The sequence below is a fragment of the Nelumbo lutea genome, chromosome 3, assembly GCF_056320005.1.
Source record: "Nelumbo lutea isolate HS-2025 chromosome 3, American lotus-T2T, whole genome shotgun sequence".
Lineage (NCBI taxonomy): Eukaryota > Viridiplantae > Streptophyta > Magnoliopsida > Proteales > Nelumbonaceae > Nelumbo > Nelumbo lutea.
The window spans coordinates 21299597-21320302 of record NC_142686.1 but is presented as its reverse complement, the minus strand read 5'-3'; the positions used below and the strand labels follow the sequence as shown (position 1 = coordinate 21320302).

The 20706-nt window shown below is 39.9% G+C and overlaps 1 protein-coding gene and 2 long non-coding RNA genes across 4 annotated transcripts in view; all 3 read right to left on the bottom strand.

Annotated features, from left to right (window-relative positions):
- Nucleotides 1–415: 415 nt before the first annotated feature.
- On the bottom strand, nucleotides 416–1123 carry LOC148863494 (uncharacterized). The gene is made up of 2 exons (XR_016110801.1): nucleotides 909–1123; nucleotides 416–768 (listed from the first exon to the last, which is right to left on the bottom strand). It is a non-coding gene; the product is annotated as an uncharacterized LOC148863494 (long non-coding RNA).
- A 777-nt stretch (nucleotides 1124–1900) lies between these two features.
- Nucleotides 1901–2648, bottom strand: LOC148863493 (uncharacterized). Its single transcript, XR_016110800.1, has 2 exons — nucleotides 2300–2648; nucleotides 1901–2183 (listed from the first exon to the last, which is right to left on the bottom strand). It is a non-coding gene; the product is annotated as an uncharacterized LOC148863493 (long non-coding RNA).
- Nucleotides 2649–4125: 1477 nt separating this feature from the next.
- The window catches only part of LOC148863492 (isoprenylcysteine alpha-carbonyl methylesterase ICME-like), a 46918-nt gene continuing 30337 nt past the window's right edge, over nucleotides 4126–20706 (bottom strand). For both annotated transcript variants that reach the window (XM_088981159.1, XM_088981160.1), the window contains exons 8-11: nucleotides 7303–7368; nucleotides 7071–7214; nucleotides 5659–5749; nucleotides 4126–4506 (exon numbers count right to left, since the gene is read on the bottom strand). In XM_088981159.1, coding sequence (XP_088837285.1) covers nucleotides 4345–4506; nucleotides 5659–5749; nucleotides 7071–7214; nucleotides 7303–7368 — 463 coding nt within the window. In that variant the 3' untranslated portion in view covers nucleotides 4126–4344. The remainder of the gene's footprint in view (nucleotides 4507–5658; nucleotides 5750–7070; nucleotides 7215–7302; nucleotides 7369–20706) is intronic.

Genomic DNA, 20706 nt, shown 5'->3' with positions numbered 1-20706 from the left:
CAAATCATAAATCATTCAAATAAGTAAGAAAAGGATAGTTTGGAGATTTAAAAAATGTAAACATCTGAATGAGAATCTTTTTTTTTTTTTGAACTTAATTGACAGAACTCTATCAGAGGGATATTTCACGCAATAGGCAAAACATGTTTATGGTGCCTGTCAATATTTAAAACCTTGACTAGGCAAAGTTAGGAATCCGCTGAGGGGGCCGTTTGGTAACTGCAGCTGAACTTATCGAGCAGAACTAAATAATCAATGCCATACGCTATGCAATTGTAGGGAATCAACTTTCTCATCCTCTCTTTTGCCCAAAAAAAAAAAATAAAAAACAAAGTTTCTCATCCGCTGTTTCAAATTAATTGATTGAAGATTTATATATTTGATCGCTGCCTCTATCAGTCTAGCTCATAAAAAATTAACACAAACTTCTTTTTCTGTATATCTTTTCATTGCTTACTCCACATCTTGTTCCAAATACAAGCTGACTGATGATAAAAAATCCATATATTCAGTAACATTTAGTACTACTTTTTCTACACAGCATTAATACAAACCATATTGCAGCCTCATAATACCCTCCAAATCAACAATTATTCTAAGCCCAGGACCATGCCTGCGGGCACCAAGTTCATTATTCCATTACAAGCTGTTCTACCTTCTGAAGTGGTTAAACCCTAATGGGGTCACCCGGATAATAGACCGTGACCGGAGGGGCTTCGACCGTTCGATGACCGTTATCAGCGTGTCCATGGTTGTGGCTCTTCTCTTCTGCAACAACATATATAATGGAATGAGTATATTAAGAATGTTGTTTGTCAAATGAATCAGTATATAAAACATTATACCAGCAGTTGCATATTGCATGTTAATTTCAAACTGAGAAATTTGAATTGATGACTAATACTCACTGGAGTAAGGAGATGCATGAACTACAACAGGGGTGCTGTGTTCGGTTTTCTTGACTGTGGGTGCTTCAGCCAATTCCCTAGCTGCTGCTGCTAGTTGGGATGGGATGAAAACAGCAGAGAATAGTAGGATGCAAATGACAAGAGAAACCTTCTGAACCATTTTGTTGCAGAGAAAGTTAATAAGATGATGAGATAGAGATTAGATGAGATGAGATGGCAAGAGGGTTAAAGCCATCACCCCTATTTATACACACACGGTTAGAGGGTCTGTTTGTGTACTGTGTGCTTTGGTATGCTTTCAACTCCATCTCCTCGTTAATCAGGTAGACTCATTGACAAGTATATGTCAAACTGAAAACCCACATTCACGTTGTCCAGAAGCTTTGTATCAGTCTTTAAAATAATTAATAAACATCAGGGATTTTCATGAAGAACTTTCCCTCAACTTTCAAGCCAAATATAAAATATAACCTTGATTATTCAATCGCAGTGATGGGTCAAACTTGACTCGCTTGTTATTTCTCAGTGTCTTTCTTGGTAAAAGGAAAACGGGTGTGGTTGGTTTGGTCTTCAGTGGGTCCAATAGTAAAGTTACTGCAGTGCCCATCTCTTATATTTCGGGGGAACCAATACGACTATGGGCTTTATGGTCAATACGCTACAATATTTGGTAAACAACGTGTATATGCAACTCCTGGAATTCTTTCAATGTAGACAAAGAAAGACGGGACCAGTGGATCGAAAAGACTTCCATTTGAAGAAGTTGCGAGAGTTGCCTAAAGACTTGGTTTACTGGTATTCTTCATTTCCTTCATGCAACTCTTGAATTTTCTCCGCCCAATAACGCGAAACCCTTGTGAACATATATATCCAACTTAATTTCTGTCTTATGAATTAAGCCAAGAATACAAGAATTGAACACACAGTAGTCATGCTGTTTGGTATTTATTAGCTAGCCCACCGATCGATGAACATACTTCCAAACCTGAACGTTTCACATTAGAAATTTCTCTTGACCTCATCATATATTATTAATGGTCAATACAAAGTCTTTCTACATCATCATAGTTGCTTTACATCTTATTCAAATACAAACCAATTGATCCATGGGATCGAAAACAGCCACATTCTCATGAACCCCATAACTCAAAACTCCCAGTCTTCATCGGCGACTAACGGGATCATCCGGGCCATAGATTACTACTGATACTGGAGGAGCAGCTAGGGTAGTTCCGTGGCTGTGATCAGCATGCCTGTGTTTGTGTCTTTCCTCTTCTGCACCAAACATGGAGGGTGTATTAAGATCCACTTTCACCAAAAAACACTACCATATCTGTATGACGAGCAATCAAAATTAAGCAAACCATTTTGAGTTAATGACTGCTACTCACTGGAGTGGAGGGACACATGACCCACAAAAGAACTGTGCTCAGTTTTAGTCACTGTGGGCGCTTCTGCTAATTCCCGAGCAGCTATCTCCGAGGGGGCTAAAAGAAGCGAAAATAAGAGAATGCAGATGGTGATGGCAACCTTCTGAAGCATCTTCTTCCTGTTCCTATCAGTTCTCACACCTAAGGACTAAGAAATTAATACTGGTGAGATGAGAAAACCATTAATCTTCAGCACTATTTATGGTTGGAGCTTTTGTCAGCTCTATCCTCTAGGACATGTTGACTCTGAAAACGCCATTCATTCCGAGTCCAAATCAACCTACTTTCACACGTTGCTTATAACTTTGGTAGCCAAAAGATGCATGTAATCTCCCCATTTATGGCTGGTTGGTGGGGGGCGGGGGACTGGTGAGACGGTGAGTTATTGAGCATATTAATGTACAAATCCTGGATAAGAAGTGATGGATTTGGTCTTTAACTCTTAAGTGTTGACCTCTTATATTTAGACAAGACCTCGGAAATAGCCATTGTCCACACTTCAAAGAACCTGCATCAATATGATGGCATATGGCTACACCGTTACGGAACCTCGTGTGGACAGTCATCTGGGTTGAAGACCAAATGCAAAGAGACACCATGAAAAGGAGGAATTTTTAATTTTAAGAGATGAAAAATCAATTATCAAGAAAAAAAGAAAAGGAGACGAAATAGCATATTTGGATTATTTTTTATTTTGGCTAAATCAACGCATCAATTGTAGACGGCACTCTTCACACCACAGAACCAAGAACCTGATGTTGCAGCATCATCAACGTTGGAAAATACGATCCTTAATCCATTTTTTGGCTGAAACTTGTCTCATGAATAGCCCTTGGAAGGTCCAAGGTAAAATACTTGGGTAGGGGTGTCAATGGACTGAGTTTGGGTTGGACCCATGCCAATCAAAATCAATTTGAAGGGACCACCAATAAGACATATTGAATTGGACCGGTCTAGATTTAACGGTCCAAATTATTTATTGGATTAGATTGGGCCTGGTCCATTTGTAATGGATTTATATTGGACTGGGTTGGATTGAAGCAATATTGAGTTCATTGACATTAGATAACAGTATGGATGTTATTGGACCAGGTTTGGGTTGGACCCAATCTAAACTAAACCAATTTGAACAGTTTGGACAAGTCCTCATTGGTCCAAAGTAAGCATTGGATTGTAAGATTGGACTTGATCCATCTGTAATAGACTCGTACTGGACCAGATTGGATTGGACCAATATCCGGTCCATTGATAGAGCCCTACACGTGGGGCCCCTTTGGCCTCTGACAATGTTGCCACATGGACTGATCTTTCTTAGGTCATTTAGCAATTTCCAAACGACCAGACTAAAGGGTCTATTCCCTGGTAATAGAAAGAAAAGGTTCCTAATCGGTTCAATCAAGCTCACTCTCTACAGCATACCCCATTCTGCACATGTGATAACCAGTCAACCACAAAATAAGTAACCAGACAATGTTGGCAGTTCTACTAGCCACTAGGGCTGAGGCTGTATACAAGACTTGAATTGAATAACATTGAAGTGAAGGAGATTCTCAAAACATTGTAAGGTGGATTAGGAAAAACAGTGAAGGGACTTGGCATTGCAGTCACATATTAAGAGAATTTAAGTATCATAGAAAGGTAGATAAGTTATATTAGAGTAAAATGGATACCAAGAAAGCCACCACCTTTGCTGATTCACTTGCAAGACATAGAGAACGAATGTTTTGGGGTCTCACTATCGGGGAGATTTGTAAAATGCTTGAAATGTAAAGGGGCTAGGTAATAGGTAGTGAGGACCAGACTAAGCTAATTCCACATTTCTTGTACATAACATTTTTTATGAAGAGTAACCAGACAAAATGGTAATAAGTCAAAGAATAAATATATCTGTAGACGCTATAAATCATCTAGCACTATGTACAAAGATGGAGAGAAACTAAAAGTAGAACAATACAATTGTGGGCCAATGTGTCAGAATTTTGCAATCATTCTTGAAACTGAGATTCTTAGAAGGGGCTGACCCTACGAGCCAACTGCAACATGCATTCAGGAACAAGGCGTCTCCTTGGAGGTGCAGCTGCATCTTTAGCGATGGCTTCTGCATCACCTGCATGAATGACAGCAACTACATCCTCAAGTAATTGATCTTTACCACCTCTCATGGGATCCTGCATACACACAAGTTCAAGGAACTTAATTTTACCAAAACACCTTTTCCTTTTGCATGAAAAGAAATATGGAAACTTCATGATAGCAAGTATCTACTCTAGTGCATCCGTCTTGTAAATGGAGGTTTTCACTTGTATCTGACTGCTACTACCAAGCACACGGCCAAAATAGGACAATCAAAGAAAAGCACTGCTGATTTGGTTATCCCCTCGGACTTCGAGAAATAGCCCAATTATGTTTTGCACCTTCAGAAATGGGTGCTTCTGCCATACTTCAGTCTGGACTATAGCCATTCAGAAACAGCTAGCAGTTCAGTCAAGTCCTTAAACTATTGGAAGAATAGTAATACAACATCTAGTATGATTATTTAAACTATATCCATCAGGGATTTCCCTTTCCAATTTTATGGTCAAGTTCAATTAATGATATGGTTCATTCCCTAACTCAGAGAAGCTGGGTGAAACTTTTGGACACTTGAATCTTGATGTGAAGGAGAGAAATGTAGCAAGCAAATGTTGCAAAGATATGCACTGCTAATACCATTAAGTTTTTAATAGTACAAGTTTAGTTCAGACTGAAGCCACTTGACTTGTTGATAAAAGAGCAAAAGCTTGAATGCTACAAGACAATGCAAAGGGTCATTACCCAATGCTAGCCCTGACTATCCAGGATCCTTGGATAAAGACCTTACCTTCATCATTTACTTGCACAAAGTGCCTGTTCTCAGACATGAACCCGCTCTCATGCTTGTCAGCCCAAGATTTTACCATTCCACCAAGCAACATTCTGCAATATATGCAGTTATTTTCCCATGGAGCTTAAACCAAAACTGATTCTCTCTTTGGCAGGTTGAGTGCCAGAAGCTTCCTTTGATCATAGATGTTTCCCCTATGATTATTTCATTAAGTTCTTTGGCAGTTATTTTCTCATGAAGCTTAAGCCAAAATTGAGTATCTCTTTGATTATCTCATATGACATTTATTTGCCCTATTATAATATGAACTACTAAGGTCAGAAAACTTCCTATCATTTAATCTACAAAGTTACAGAATCACCTTAAGCAGCACAAGATATAAGAATGCTCCAACAACATTTTGAAACTAAAATTTTAGTTCAGCAATATAGGGGCAAAAACTGGTATTTATCCTGACCTGAAGAAACACATCTGTGTGTGTTTTTCCTGCATACAAAATTACTTCAGCTTGACATCCGGCTCCCCGAAGAGATTCTGCAAAGGATTTACTGCATGGAGGAACATGATACTATCTGGTATTAGCATGTGAATCACTTTATCTGTCAAAATGAAGAAAAACTAAAGATATCTAATTATTTTAATGTCCAAATGCCACTCAAAACAGTCAACATCGAAATGCCTACTGTTACAGACTAAGATATGAGGCAATTACATTACTTTTTCCTTCTAAAATGCATAATGACATGCTGGAACTATCTTTTTTGGTTGGACATGTATTGAACATTTCAATGGTAAAGCATGCAAGCTGTATTCACCAAGCAATCACGATCAACTTAAACTCTACCTAGAATATTGGAAGACAATTGGCTCAAAAGTAAATCATTATCTATTTTATTGGTTATATGCATGGCAAAACTTCTAATGACTGGAGATCAGTAACAATAATGAGTTTTTATAAAAAGCACAGGGTGCCCACTACCCACCTCCACCAGGATCTGCTGATTCAAGAATATGGATGTAGGACAAATCAGAATTTTTGTTGATACCTTTCTTCTAATAGTTGAATTCTTTGGGTTCTGATTCTTTTCTCCACAAGGAGATTTGGGGGCATCCTGTTTCTTTAAGGTGTTGTTTATGGTGTGGAGAACAGTCTTGGGTAAGTACCTTACAAGAGTCAAATTGTTGAGAAGGTATGGAAACTTCTCTGATCAGAACATCTATTTATGCAATTCCCTTTAAGCTCCAAATAATATTTTTTTGAATCCACTACATATTAATTGGTTTCTCTCCATCCACAATCCATTATAGGAAAGACAAAATTAATTGTTTAAGTAAAAGAGGCAAGGTTAACTGGAGAATCCTTCCCTTTGCAATTAAATGGCCAATTTGGCCTGCAAAAAATGTGTGTATATTTGAGAACATTTCTCAGAGAAGATGACGCTTAGAAGGCAGCAGAACAATGTATTCTTGTCTATCTGTGATTAACAGATTCAGGGATATGACACCCAAATCTTACTTCTTTTTCATGCTCTATTCATGTTTAGATGATCTTTATTTTTGTTTTAGCAGTTTTCATTTTGTGTGTTCAATCTACCATATCTATAGCTTCTTGTTGTACATGAACTAGTGTATTTTTTCATTCTTCAAAAAGATGCTTCAGTTTCCCTTTAATAGTCTTCAAGTTGAAATAAGTCAGAAAAACTTAGAATAGGGGTATTAATCAATAGCAATAGGAATGACAGGAAATAACATATTCATGGGAACAGCAGCCATGTAACCTACAAACCTGAATAAACAGTTAATCATATGTGAAATTAACATCAAACTATTTTGTCAATATCAAGAAGTTAATTTCAGGATATTAATAACCTGGAATCTGATGGTATGGAATAATCTGCAGTCCCATGGAAAAGGATAATACAAGGAAGGAGAGAAACTGCAGTTTTAAGGCTTGGGTCCTGCACCATTACTTCAGGTGAAACTCGTCGTAAGGATTGTTCCCCTTCCATTATGCTGTAATGGCATTTCAAAACCATAATTTCTATGAGATCAGCTTACCATAATTGCACAAATATCAACTAGAAAAATAGAAAGTCAGTACCGTAGGAAGATGGAACGGTAAAGTCCTCGTGTATGGAAGTGATCAACGAGATCAAATAAATTATAGCTGTTAAAAAACATGAAAAGAAAAAAAAATTAAAAATATAATAAGTGATTATAAACAAATGATAACTAAGAAAATAGTGGGCACTGAATATTGTTGACCAATATTCAAAAAGTGTATCTAGAATTACATATTGAGGAAGAAGAACTACATTACAAGAACACGGCACTCTTTAGATCATCCAGATTTATGCACCAAGTAGCATTCTCTCATAAACATGTCATGCGTGTTTGAACAATTGAGGATCAATTATTTGTTTGTAATGTACTAGAACCATTAGTAATATGCATAGTTGTCAAGGCAACGCCTAGGCGACAAGGTGCCCTTTGAGGCTCGCCTCGCCTAATCACCTAGCAGTTTTGTACTATGTATTGTAAAATACCTTTTTATTCTTTATTTTTTGACATTATAATTATAAAATAGGCAGTATTAAACTAAAATACTCATTTTGTGTGTTTATATACTAATTTGTTTTTATTATTTTCTTATTTGTTAGGATTTAATCAATACAAACATTGCCAAATGTTGTTGTAGGTACATAGTGGTCGCTAAGACCATCAAATTATAGAGGGTGTCAAACCAACACTACATGGATGCCTGCGATGAATCCATAACCCATCGCACATTTGCGGTAAGCCCATCGCATTTTTGCGATTACGATGAACTCATACTCGAAACTGGTCGTGATGAACATCGTCTAGCACGAATCTGCGTAAACCTTAGACATACATAAACTTGCGATAGAGCTTAGACACGCGCGAATCTACAATGATCTATAAAGAAGCATGCGGATCCGCGATGAACTTCGGACGCGTATACAGTTGCGATGAACCCGAAACCATTACAGAACCATAGAATCACAATAGATCAGGAATAAATGTCGATTACACGTATGTCTTTAAATCACGCATGCGTGTTTAATGAAAGTACGCCCACCAAACTATGACATCACCCGTGCCACGTTAGTATAATAAGGTCACATATGGAGAGAATCCGAAAGGGATAGGATTCTCTAATAATGCTCCCTTAATAGTCAAACAAAAGGAAAGATCTTCTTTCCTAACAGAAAATGAAATCTTTTCTTGATAGCCTTAACTTTTCTCTCTATAAAAGGGGAGAGCAATTCTTCCCCAGAGAGATACAACTTTGACCTAGGGTTTCTAAGAGGGAGGAAACTCCCTTCACTCCTCTCTTCTCCTCTCTTCCCTACATCCTCTGTCTTTCCCGCCACCATCTCCGGACATTCGGAGACCAACCCACCTCCGCCTTACCATGGTGCTTACAGCTGTATTGAACCCTCAAAGACTTTAAAACCTAAACCAATAAGTAAGGAAGAACTTAAAATTTTGTCTAATCAACACATTTTCTACTACTACTGTAAAGAACACTGATGTGGTCCCCACAGTGTTCGTATGGCAGCAACATTTCTGTTAGATATGACAATGTTAGTTGGTAGTTATTTCAGTTAGTTATTTCTTATTCTATTTGCCATGTAAGCAATAAGGGCAACTCAGCCCTTTTACAATTAGCCAATAGTTATAAATACTAAGAGAGGGTCGGTAGAAATTATGACCTCTCTCTTTTCTGAAACTCTCTTCGTGTACTTCTTTTCTTCCTCTCTTCTCTTCTTCTCTTCAATTTTTCATCCTTTTTCTCTTTTAATTCAAGACTGATTGTAGTCTAGATTGACTACTTGGTATCAAAGCCGACCTAGGAGCTCTTATGCTAATCTGATTAGGCCAATTGCATGAGAACCTCCTAGGTTTGGAAGCTTTTCAACAAGGAAGGAGGATTGACTGATTCTTGGAGGTTACTGTTAGTGTGCGACTGCTACTGAAGAGATTGTAGAAGTCTGGGGAGAGTTCCAGTAGTCAGGAAGAATCAGAAGAAGCTTCGGATCCTCAAGATTAGGGTTTTGCATCAACCAGAAGGTGGCGGCCAGAGATTTTTTCATAAAGTAAGCTTTTTCTTGTGATTTTGTTCAGAAAAGATCATCTTGGTTTATTCTGAGAGGTGCGGCTTCAGAATTTTGTGTTTTCTTTAGGGTTTTGAGAGAAAACCCCGAAATTCAGAATCGTTATTTGTTTCAGATCAGAATTTGAACTGGTTTCATTCAGAATTCTGTTTTTTATGTTCTTTGGAAGACCTAGGTCGGCTGTTATCAGTTGTTTGGGTGTTGTTTCTCCCATTACAGTAATTAAAAAAAGGTTTTTTTATTAATTCTTGATCAAGAATAGAGTTCAAGAGTCAAGAGGAAGGTGTTTTTGGAACTAACAATTCTGGTAACATGTCTGAGAATACTTTTCAGATTACAACAGTTAAGTTTGACGGATCAAACTACCTAGAATGGGCTCGATCGGCCATGATGGCCATTGGGGGTAGGGGAAAACTGAGCTACTTGTTGGGAGATGTGAAAGAACCAACTAAGGAGGACCAAACCTATACCAAATGGGTTCAGGAGAACTATTTGGTTATGACATGGTTGTGCAACTCTATGCAGCCACATATCAGCCGGAACTATTTGTGGGCGAAAACAGCTAAGGAAATCTAGGATGTCATGAAAGAGACCTACTCCCAACCCCTTAATGTTGCTAGGGCTTGTGAACTGAAATGTGAGGTTAACAACCTTAAGCAAGGAGAGAAACCAATCTCGTTTTACTTCACTACACTGAAATCTTTGTGGCATGAAATTGACCACCTAGAAACACTTGAGTGGGAAAGCCAGAAGGATGCACAGACTCATAGAAAGCAGGTTGAGACTAATAGGGTTTTTGAGTTCCTAGCTGGTTTGAATCCTGAGTATGATATTGTGAGACAGCAACTACTGACAAGAGACAGTGTGACCCTATCACAAGCCTACTCCTTAGTGCACAGTGAAGAGACTAGGAGAAAGGTTATGATGCAACATCAGCCCTTCCCACCAGCCTTGGCAACAACCAAACCTAAGTCTGGGGGTGATACGGAGAGAGATATAAAGAAGGAAGATGTAGATTTTCAAGACTGTTATTCAGTCTTGATCACTAAGAGATTTTAGGTTCGATGAGAAGAGAAAGTGAAGAAGATTTAGAAGAAAGAGTGATGGAAGAGCAATAGAACACAGATTTTGAGGAGAAGAACAGAATGTCAATCATTCTGCCGCTGCCACTTTAAGTTAATATATATAGGTTATGCTAGTTACATGAAAGGACATATCTGCCCTTGGTGTTTACATCATAACTGTGACTAGATAACAACCAATATAAAACTGAAACTAGAAATAACAAAACAACAAAATAACCACAGCTGTGACTAGATACATTCTACCCTACGGACAGAGTGGTACCACAGTTGTGGGGCCCACATCAATGTTCTCTACACTCCCCCTCAAGTTGGGAGTATATGTTCATCATTCCCAACTTGGATAGATCCGCCTCTAGCTTCTTTCTTGATACGGCTTTAGTAAGAATGTCGGCTAGTTGCATACTGGATGTGATGTAAGGGAGGCATACTTCTTGAGATGAGACCCTCTCTCGCACAAAATGGCGGTCAACTTCAATGTGTTTGGTTCTGTCATGCTGTACTGGATTATGTGTTACATTAATGGCGGCTTGATTATCACAGTACAGCATCAGGGGTTTCTCATACTCAATACCCAACTCCTCAAGTAGAGATCTTAGCCATAGGATTTCAGCCACTCCATTGGCCATGGACCTGTATTCTGCTTCAGCACTTGACCGGGAGACCACACTTTGTTTCTTACTTCTCTAGGAGACAAGGTTTCCTCCCACAAGGGCACAATATCCCAAGGTAGACCTTCTGTCATCAACACTCCCAGCCCAATCTGCATCAGTATAAACCTCCACCTTCATGTGATTGTTGTTCTTGAAAAGTATACCCCTACCTGGGCATCTCTTCAAGTAGGCTAAGATTTTTTCTGCCGCAAGAAGATGTGTGGTTCTAGGAGAATGCATGTACTGGCTGACAACACTAACAGCATAAGTAATATCTGGCTGGGTGAGGCAGAGATATAGGAGCTTTCCTACCAGTTGCTGGAACATAACTTTGTCTTCAAGAAGCTCCCCACTCTCAGCACTAATCCTGTGATTCTGTTCAATTGGTGTATCTGCAGGCTTGACACCTAACTTTCCAGTTTCTGCCAACAGGTCTAAGACATATTTCCTCTGAGATATAAAGATCCCCTGTTTGGATCTAGCAACCTCAATACCCAAAAAATACCGGAGTACACCAAGGTCCTTCACCTCAAATTCTTGGTGAAGAAGCTGTTTAAGAGACTCAATCTCATGGCTATCATTCCCTGTGACCATAATATCATCAACATATGCTGCCAACAGTGTCAAAGAGGACTCCACCCTCTTGATGAATAGGGTATGATCTGACTGGGCCTGTACATATCCAAACTTCACAAGTGCTAGTCTGAATCTATCAAACCAAACCATAGGTGACTGTTTCAAACCATACAAAGCCTTGTTGAGCCGGCAGACCTTCTTACCTACTTCTGCATCATAGAAGCCAGGAGGCAAACGCATGTAAACTTCTTCCTGCAGATCTCCATTCAGAAAGGCATTTTTCACGTCCATTTGGTATAAAGGCCAAGTGTGACTTGCTGCAAGGGACAAGAGAACTCGAATAGTAGTCATCTTGGCTACCGGTGCAAATGTCTCCAAGTAATCTATTCCATAAGTCTGTGTAAACCCTCTTGCAACTAACCGAGCTTTATACCTCTCAATAGATCCATCTGCATTATGCTTCACCGTAAATACCCATCTGCACCCAACTGGTTTCTTTCCTTTTGGCAAATCAACTACCTCCCAGGTGTTGTTCTTCAACAGAGCATCCATCTCAACTTGCATTGCATCTTTCCATTCAGGGACAGATAGGGCTTCTTGCATTGTTCTTGGAATAGGGACATTGGAAATGGAGCGCTAAGGTAGGACCTGTAGGTAGGAGATAGGTGATCATAGGATAAAAAATGGGAAATACAGTGGGCTGTGGATGTGGTACAATGTCGTTTCCCTTTATGGACTGCAATTCGAAGGTCAAGATCATCTGTAGGGGAAGTCTCTGTGGGCTCTGGGACTGAAGTATCTGGACCTGGAGCTGCATATGAGATTGGAGCTGGTCTGGACTGCTGATGATCAGGATCAACCTGCCTGCACCGCCTGTGATAAACCCTCAACTCCTGATCCCTCTGACCACCCTCACCATTGTAGCTTTCCGTCAACTCCTGATCCCTCTGACCACCCTCACCATTGCAGTTCTCATCACCCAATGGAATAGGTAAAGGAACTGCCCCACTCTCACTGCTCTCCCCCTGAAGACAAGAACTCAAACCCCCACTCTCACTACTCTCCCCCTGAGGGGCAACCCGAGGATAAAAGGGTGTCCCCTCAAAGAAAGTGACATCCATGGAGACAAACTTCATCCCGGAGACAGGATCATAACAACAATAACCCTTTTGAGTTTGTGCATAACCAAGGAAGATGCATTTGGAGGCTTTGGGTTCGAACTTGGAGGGATGGGGTCCGAGAAGCTGAACAAAGCAAGTGCAACCGAATGTCTTAAGGGGAATAGAAAACAAGTCCTCACGTGGGTGTAGAAGCGAAAAAGGAGATCGCATATCAAGGACCCTGGAAGGGACCCGATTAATAAGGTATACCACTGTGAGGATAGCGTCCCCCCAGAAGCGAATAGGGACATTAGAAGTAAACATGAGGCTTCTAGCCACTTCCAAAATGTGCCTATTCTTCCTCTCGGCAACTCCATTCTGTTGAGGTGTATGAGGGCAAGAGCTTTGGTGGATAACCCCATGATGAAGAAGATAAGATGTCAATGATTTAGCAAAGTATTCCTTTGCGTTATCAGATCGGAGAACTTTGATCTTGGCATCAAACTGGGTTAGGATCATTTGGTGAAAATTTTGGGTCAGGGAAGGTACCTCATCTCGTGAACGCATGAGATAAACCCAAGAAAAGCGGGTATGGTCATCAACAAATAACAAAAAATATCTGTACCCACCCATGGAAGGGATATGATAAGGCCCCCAAACGTCAGTATGCACAATATCAAAAGAATTATCACTCCTTTTATTACTCAATAAATAAGGCTTTCTACAATGCTTAGCAAACTCACAACTTTCACATTGTAGTTGAGACAACTCAATAGACTCAAATAAAGTAGGAAACAAACTCTGTAAAGATCGAAAAGACAAATGACCTAATCGGTTATGCTTTGGCATAACCGGACTCACACTCTTAGAAACAAAAGACAACTTCTTTACTGACTCTCCCTGACGAAACCGCTTCCCGAGCAGATAGATCCCATTCGTCTCACGGCCAGTCCCAATCACCTTCTGCGTCTCCAAGTCCTGAAAAACACATCGGTCAGGGAAGAAGGTTATTGAGCAGTTCATATGCTTGGTAATACTACTGACTGAAAGAAGGTTAGTATCAAGCTTAGGAACATGCAAAACAGATGATAGGGAGATAGTATCTGAAAGCTTGATGTCACCCTTCCCAGAAATAGGAACCAAGGAGCCATCAGCAATAGATACCTTATCCCTACCAGAAGACAAATGGTAAGTAGTAAACAGTGAAGGCAAGCTAGTCATGTGATCAGATGCACCTGAGTCTATTACCCAACAAGGTTCAGTAGTACCTGGAGCTGAGGCATGATAGGCTGAAGCTCGAGTACCTGAATGGGTGAAGGCAGATGTGACAGGGGCTGATGGAGGCTGCCGTGGCTGAGCTGAATTTCCAACCTCCTTTTCTAGCTGTAATAGGGCAGCCCGAACTGCAGCTAAGGTCTCCAAAGATGTTCCTTTTGTGCCAGATGAGGATGCTGAATCAGTGTTCATGGCTACATGAGCAGTGCCCTTCTTGTTTCTTAACTTCGCAGGAACCAAGTGGGGATGCGGTTTCCAACATGTCTCTTTTGTATGTTTGGGTTTCTTACAATGTTCACATACTACATCCTTCTTGTCTTCCTTCCTCCTGTCGTTCTCTGAATCACCCCCTGATTTGGGTGTAGCCGCTACAAAGGCTGATATGGGTTGCATCATAACCTTCCTTCTGGTTTCTTCACTATGTACAAATGAGTAAGCCTGAGAGAGAGTCACATTGTCTCTAGTCAAAATCTGCTGCCTCACAATATCATATTCTGAATTCAGTCCCGCCAGGAACTCAAACACTCTGTTTGTCTCGATGTGCTTTCTATGGGTCTGAGCATCTTTGGGACTCTCCCACTCAAGAGTCTCTAAGTGATCAATCTCATGCCACAGGGACTTCAAGGTAGAGAAGTAGACCGATACCGGTTTCTCTCCTTGTTTAAGGGTGTTCACTTCACATTTCAATTCATATGCTCTAGCAACATTAAGGGGTTGGGAGTAAGTTTCTTTCATAACATCCCATATCTCCTTAGCTGTTTTTGCCCACAAATAATTCCGGCTAATATGAGGCTGCATAGAATTACACAGCCATGTCATAACCAAGTAGTTTTCTTGCATCCACTTGGTACATGTCGGGTCTCCCTTGGAAGGTTCTTTCATATCTCGTAGGAGGTACCCTAATTTACCTCTTCCACCAATAGCCATCATGGCTGATTGGGCCCATTCCAAATAGTTTGATCCATCAAACTTTACGGTCGTAATCTGACCACCCATCTCAGAAATACCACCATAACTGATGTTCCCAAGACTGCCTTCTGCCTGAATTTTAGACTCCATTTCTGTCAAGTCTCAAAACAGTACTTGAATCACCAATCACAATCAAGACAGTATAGGCCTGATCTGTATTCTCAGTGTATGTGCACAAAACCGAAGTAATTCTGATATGAAACCAACTAGCCAACACAGCAGTAGCTGTCCGTAGATCTCTAACCCCCTTAGAACTCTGAGAACAGCTTTAAAACAAAACTGATATGCTAGGGAAAGTTAGGGTTTTAATCAGTCCTGAAAGGAAGCAATTCAGTCGCACAGTCCAAACTATATAGATGAGCTTGTAGTAGGGCTAATCTAGAATCTGATCGGATCTACCAATCAACTTAAGAGTAGCTCTAGGTAGATCACAGAGTTCAGTCAACCACTAGAGCTTGCCGCAGATCACTTTCAAACCCTAGAGTAGAAATGGACACAGTTCGGTCCAGGTTTTGATGTAAAACCCTAGGAAATCGAAGAGAGAAAGAGCTAGAATGATTCGGCCTTCCCCTCCAGATAGGTCCAACCTATCTTCTCTGAAAGAACTTCTATTAAAAAGTAACAACTTACAAGGAAAAAATAGTTCGCTGCCTTCTAGGGTTACCTGAACCCTAGTCTTCTCTGATCCTTCCTGACCACCAACACTCTGCAACCCTAGCAAATTTCCAACAACTGCTAGTACCTGTGGCGATCTCCAAGAATCAGTCTGCGAACTCCTCCTTTTCAGCTTTCAGTCCTAGGAGATTCTCATGTGGTCGGCTGGTATTAGACTCACATGAAAAACCCTAACTTGGCTCTGATACCATGTAGATTTTCAAGACTGCTATTTAGTCTTGATCACTAAGAGATTTTAGGTTCGATGAGAAGAGAAAGTGAAGAAGATGTAGAAGAAAGAGTGATGGAAGAGCAATAGAACACAGATTTTGAGGAGAAGAACAGAATGTCAATCATTCCGCCGCCGCCACTTTAAGTTAATATATATAGGTTATGCTAGTTACATGAAAGGACATATCTGCCCTTGGTGTTTACATCATAACTGTGACTAGATAACAACCAATATAAAACTGAAACTAGAAATAACAAAACAACAAAATAACCACAGCTGTGACTAGATACATTCTACCCTACGGACAGAGTGGTATTACAGTTGTGGGGCCCACATCAATGTTCTCTACAGAAGACAAGCGGGATCTTGTATGTGAACATTGCAAGAAACCCAAGCATACTAAAGACACCTATTGGAAGTTGCACCCTCATTTAGTCCCAACAAAACTCATGAACAAAAGGGGTAATGCTAATACGGCCGTTAATACTGATCGTGCCTCCACATCAGGTACAAAAGGCACACCCTAGCTGCTGTCCGGGCTGCCCTGACTCAGTTGGAAAAGGAAGTTGGCAATTCAGCTCAATCATCTCAACCACCATCAGCTCCCACATCAGCTTTTGCTCATTCAGATACTCGGGCCTCAGCTTATCATGCTCCAGCTCCATGTAACATTGAACATTGTTGGGTAATAGACTTAGGTGCATCTGACCATATGACCGGCTTGCCATCACTGTTCACTACCTATCACTTGTCTTTTGGCAGAGATAAGTTGCCCATTGTTGATGGTTCCCTTGTTCCCATTTCTGGCAAGGGAGACATCAAGTTGTCTAATGCCATATCCTTATCTTCAATTCTGCATGTTCCTAAGCTTAATACTAATTTGCTTTCAGTCAGTAGCATTACAAAACATCAGAATTGTTCAGTAACATTTTTCCCTGACCGATGTGTTTTTCAGGACTTAGAGACAAGGAAGGTGATTGGGACTGGCCGTGATACGAATGGAATCTATCTGCTTGGAGAGAGTTCACATTGGGAAGATAGTGAAGATAGGAAGTCTTTTGTTTCTCAGTCTATTAGTTAGGTTATGCTTTGGCATAATCGGTTGGGTCATGTACCTTTTCGGTCTTTGAAGAGTTTGTTTCCTGATTTATTTGAGTCTGTTCAGATGTCCAATTTGAGATGTGAGAGTTGTGAGCTTGCAAAGCATTGTAGAACATCTTATTCATTGAGTAATAAAAGAAGTAATAATTCTTTTGATATTGTGCATACTGATGTTTGGGGTCCTTATCACATCACTGCTATGGGGGGGTACAGATATTTCTTGTTGTTTGTTGATGACTATACCCGGTTTTCTTGGGTTTATCTTATGCGTTCTCGAGATGAGGTTCCTACTTTGACCCAAATCTTTCATCAGATGATTTTAACCCAATTTGGGGTCAAAATCAAAATCTTCAGATCCTATAATGCGAAAGAATACTTTGCCAACCAATTAGCCTCTTATTTGCTTGACCATAGGAATATCCACCAAAGTACTTGTCCTCATACACCACAGCAGAATGGGGTTGCTGAGAGGAAGAATAGGCACATATTGGAGGTGGCTAGAAGCATCATGTTTAACTTCAATGTGCCTATTTGTTTATGGGGAGATGTTATTCTTACAGCAGTGTATCTCATTAATCGAGTTTCTTCATGGGTTCTTGACATGAAGCCTCCATTTACCCTCTTATACCCTGATAAAGACTTGTTTACTGTTCCCCTTAAAACCTTTGGTTGTATTTTCTTTGTTCAGATCCTTGGACCTCATTGTTCCAAATTTGATCCAAAGGCCTCCAAATGTATTTTTCTCGATTATGCACAAACTCAAAAGGGATATTGCTGATATGAACCCACTTCTGGGAAAAGATTTGTCTCTATGGATGTTACTTTCTTCGAGGATGTACCCTATTATCCTAGGGCTTCTCCTCAGAGGGAGAGTAGTGAGTGTGGGGTTAACTCATCAGAAGTTCCTTTACCTATTCCATTAAGTGATGAGGGATGTAATGGGGAGGGGTGTCAGAGGTGCAGGGATTTGAGAGTCTATCACGGGCAATGGAGGCAAGTTGATTTCGGTCATCAGCATTCCAAGCCAGCCCCAGTTCCTTCTACAGATCCAGATCCAAGTACTATAGTTCCTTTATCAGATCCAGGTTCCACTGAGATACCTTCCACTGTTGAGCCCTTACCTCCTTTGGATGACCTTGACCTCCCCATTGCAGTCCATAAAGGCAAACGGCATTGCACCACATCCACAGCCCACTGCATTTCCCAATTCTTGTCCTATGATCACTTGCCCCCCTCTTACAGGTCCTTCCTCACATCTATTATTGATATTCCTATCCCCAGAACAGTGCAGGAGGCCTTGTCAGTTCCTGAGTGGAAAGATGCAATGAATGTTGAAATGGATGCTCTTCTGAGGAATAATACTTATGAGCTAGTTGACCAGCCTAAAGGGAAGAAACCAGTTGGATGTAGATGGATATTTACTATAAAACATAATGTTGATGGTTCCAGTGAAAGGTATAAGGCTCGGTTAGTTGCAAAGGGATTTACTCAGACTTATGGTATAGACTACTTGGAAACTTTTGCTCCAGTAGCAAAAATGACTACTATTAGAGTTTTATTGTCCCTTGCAGCCAGTTACTCTTGGCCCTTGTTCCAGATGGATGTTAAAAATGCCTTCCTCAATGGAGACTTGCAGGAAGAAGTCTACATGCAGTTGCCTCTTGGATTTTATGATGCAAACACGGGAAAGAAGGTTTGTCAGTTAAATAAAGCTTTGTATGGATTCAAACAATCCCCTAGAGCTTGGTTTGATAGATTCAAACAAGCCCTTGAAAGGTTCGGCTATGTACAGGCCCAGTCAGACCATACATTGTTCATTAAGAGAGTGGACTCTTCCTTGACCTTGCTTGCTGTATATGTGGATGATATTGTAGTGACAGGGAATGATAATGGTGAGATTGAGTCTCTCAAACAACTCCATCAAAAATTTGAGGTGAAAGATCTATGAGAGCTACAATACTTCTTGGGTATCGAGGTAGCTAGATCTAAACGGGATTTTTGTTTCCCAAAGAAAGTATGTTCTAGATTTGTTGGAAACTGGAAAGTTAAGTGTTAAGCCTGCAGATACACCTATTGAATAGAATCACAAGATCAATGCAGAGGGTGAAGAGCCCTTTGAAGATAAAGCTATGTTCCAGCGGTTAGTTGGAAAACTCCTCTATCTTTGTCTCACACAACCGGACATCAGTTATGTGGTCAGCGTTGCCAATCAGTATATGCACTCTCCTAGGACTACTCACTTACTTGCAGTTGAGAGGATATTAGCATATTAGAAGAGGTGCCCAGGTAGAGGTATACTATTCAAGAATAATAACCACATGAAGATAGAGGTTTATACAGATGTTGATTGGGCTGGGAGTATTGATGATAGAAGGTCTACCTCTGGATATTGTGCTTTTGTAGGAGGTAACCTGGTCTCCTGGAGGAGTAAGAAGCAAAGTGTTGTTTCTCGTTCTAGTGCAGAAGCTGAATATAGGTCCATGGCTAATATTGTGATAATCAGGCTGCTATTAATATAGCTCATAGTCCGATACAGCATGACAGAACTAAGCATATTGAAGTAAACCGACATTTTATTAGAGAAAATGTTTCATCTCAAGAAGTGTCTTCTGTATATCACCTCCAGCATGCAGTTTGTAGATCTTCTCACCAAGGTTGTTCCAAGGAAGAAGTTAGACACAGATCTATGCAAGTTGGGAATGACAAATATCTATTCCCAACTTGAGGGAGAGTGTGAAGAACACTGATGTGGTCCCCATAGTGTTCATATGGCAGCAATATTTCTGTTAGATATGACAGTGTTAGTCAGTAGATATTTCAGCTTTATTATTAGTTATTTCTTATTCTATTTTCCATGTAAGCAATAAGGGCAATTCATCCCTTTTATAGTTAGCCAATAATTATAAATACTAAGAGAGGGTTGGCAGAAATTATGACCTTCTCTCTCTTTTCTGAAACTCTCTTCGTGTACTTCTTTTCTTCCTCTCTTCTCTTCTTCTTCTCTTCAATTTTTCATCCTTTTTTTCTTTTAATTCAAGACTGATTGTAGTCTAGATCGACTACTACTACTATAACAAAAATAAGGGTTCATACCCTATATTTTTTTATTTTCTTTTTTTTATTCTCATGAATATGTTGATTTTCTATACTTTAACATGAACTCTATACTTTTGTTATGAAAATTATGAATAATTATTAAGGAAATATGGCTATGGTACCTAGGGAACTACCCTAGGATCTATTTTTCTATATAAAAAAGTCCATCGCCTAGGCGCCCCCCTGACGCCCAGCCTGCCTTGGCGCCTTGAAAACTATGGTAATATTACATACCAATGGATATGACTACTTCAAAACATTATTGCTAGGTCTTTGGAATGTGATTGTCAACAAAGCAACAAAACCCAAGGTACAAAACTTTGATATGATATGCTTGATATGGGGCATATCATATTGTATTGGCAAGTCACAGGTATGCATGTTTTAAGGTTTTTTTTTATTTTAAAAAACTTATGTTTTCAAATGTTAAATGACATTAATTTGGTTCCCTTTGAAAATATGAGAGTGAAAAAAAAAAAGATTTTGATGCAGCCGAAACACCCGATATGCATGGTTGTGTGTCAGGTGACAAGTGTATCAATATTTTGAACCTTAGCAAAATTAAAAGCAAAGATATGAACATTCTCAAATGCTCTAACCCACAAACCAGAATTCAATTATTGAATGA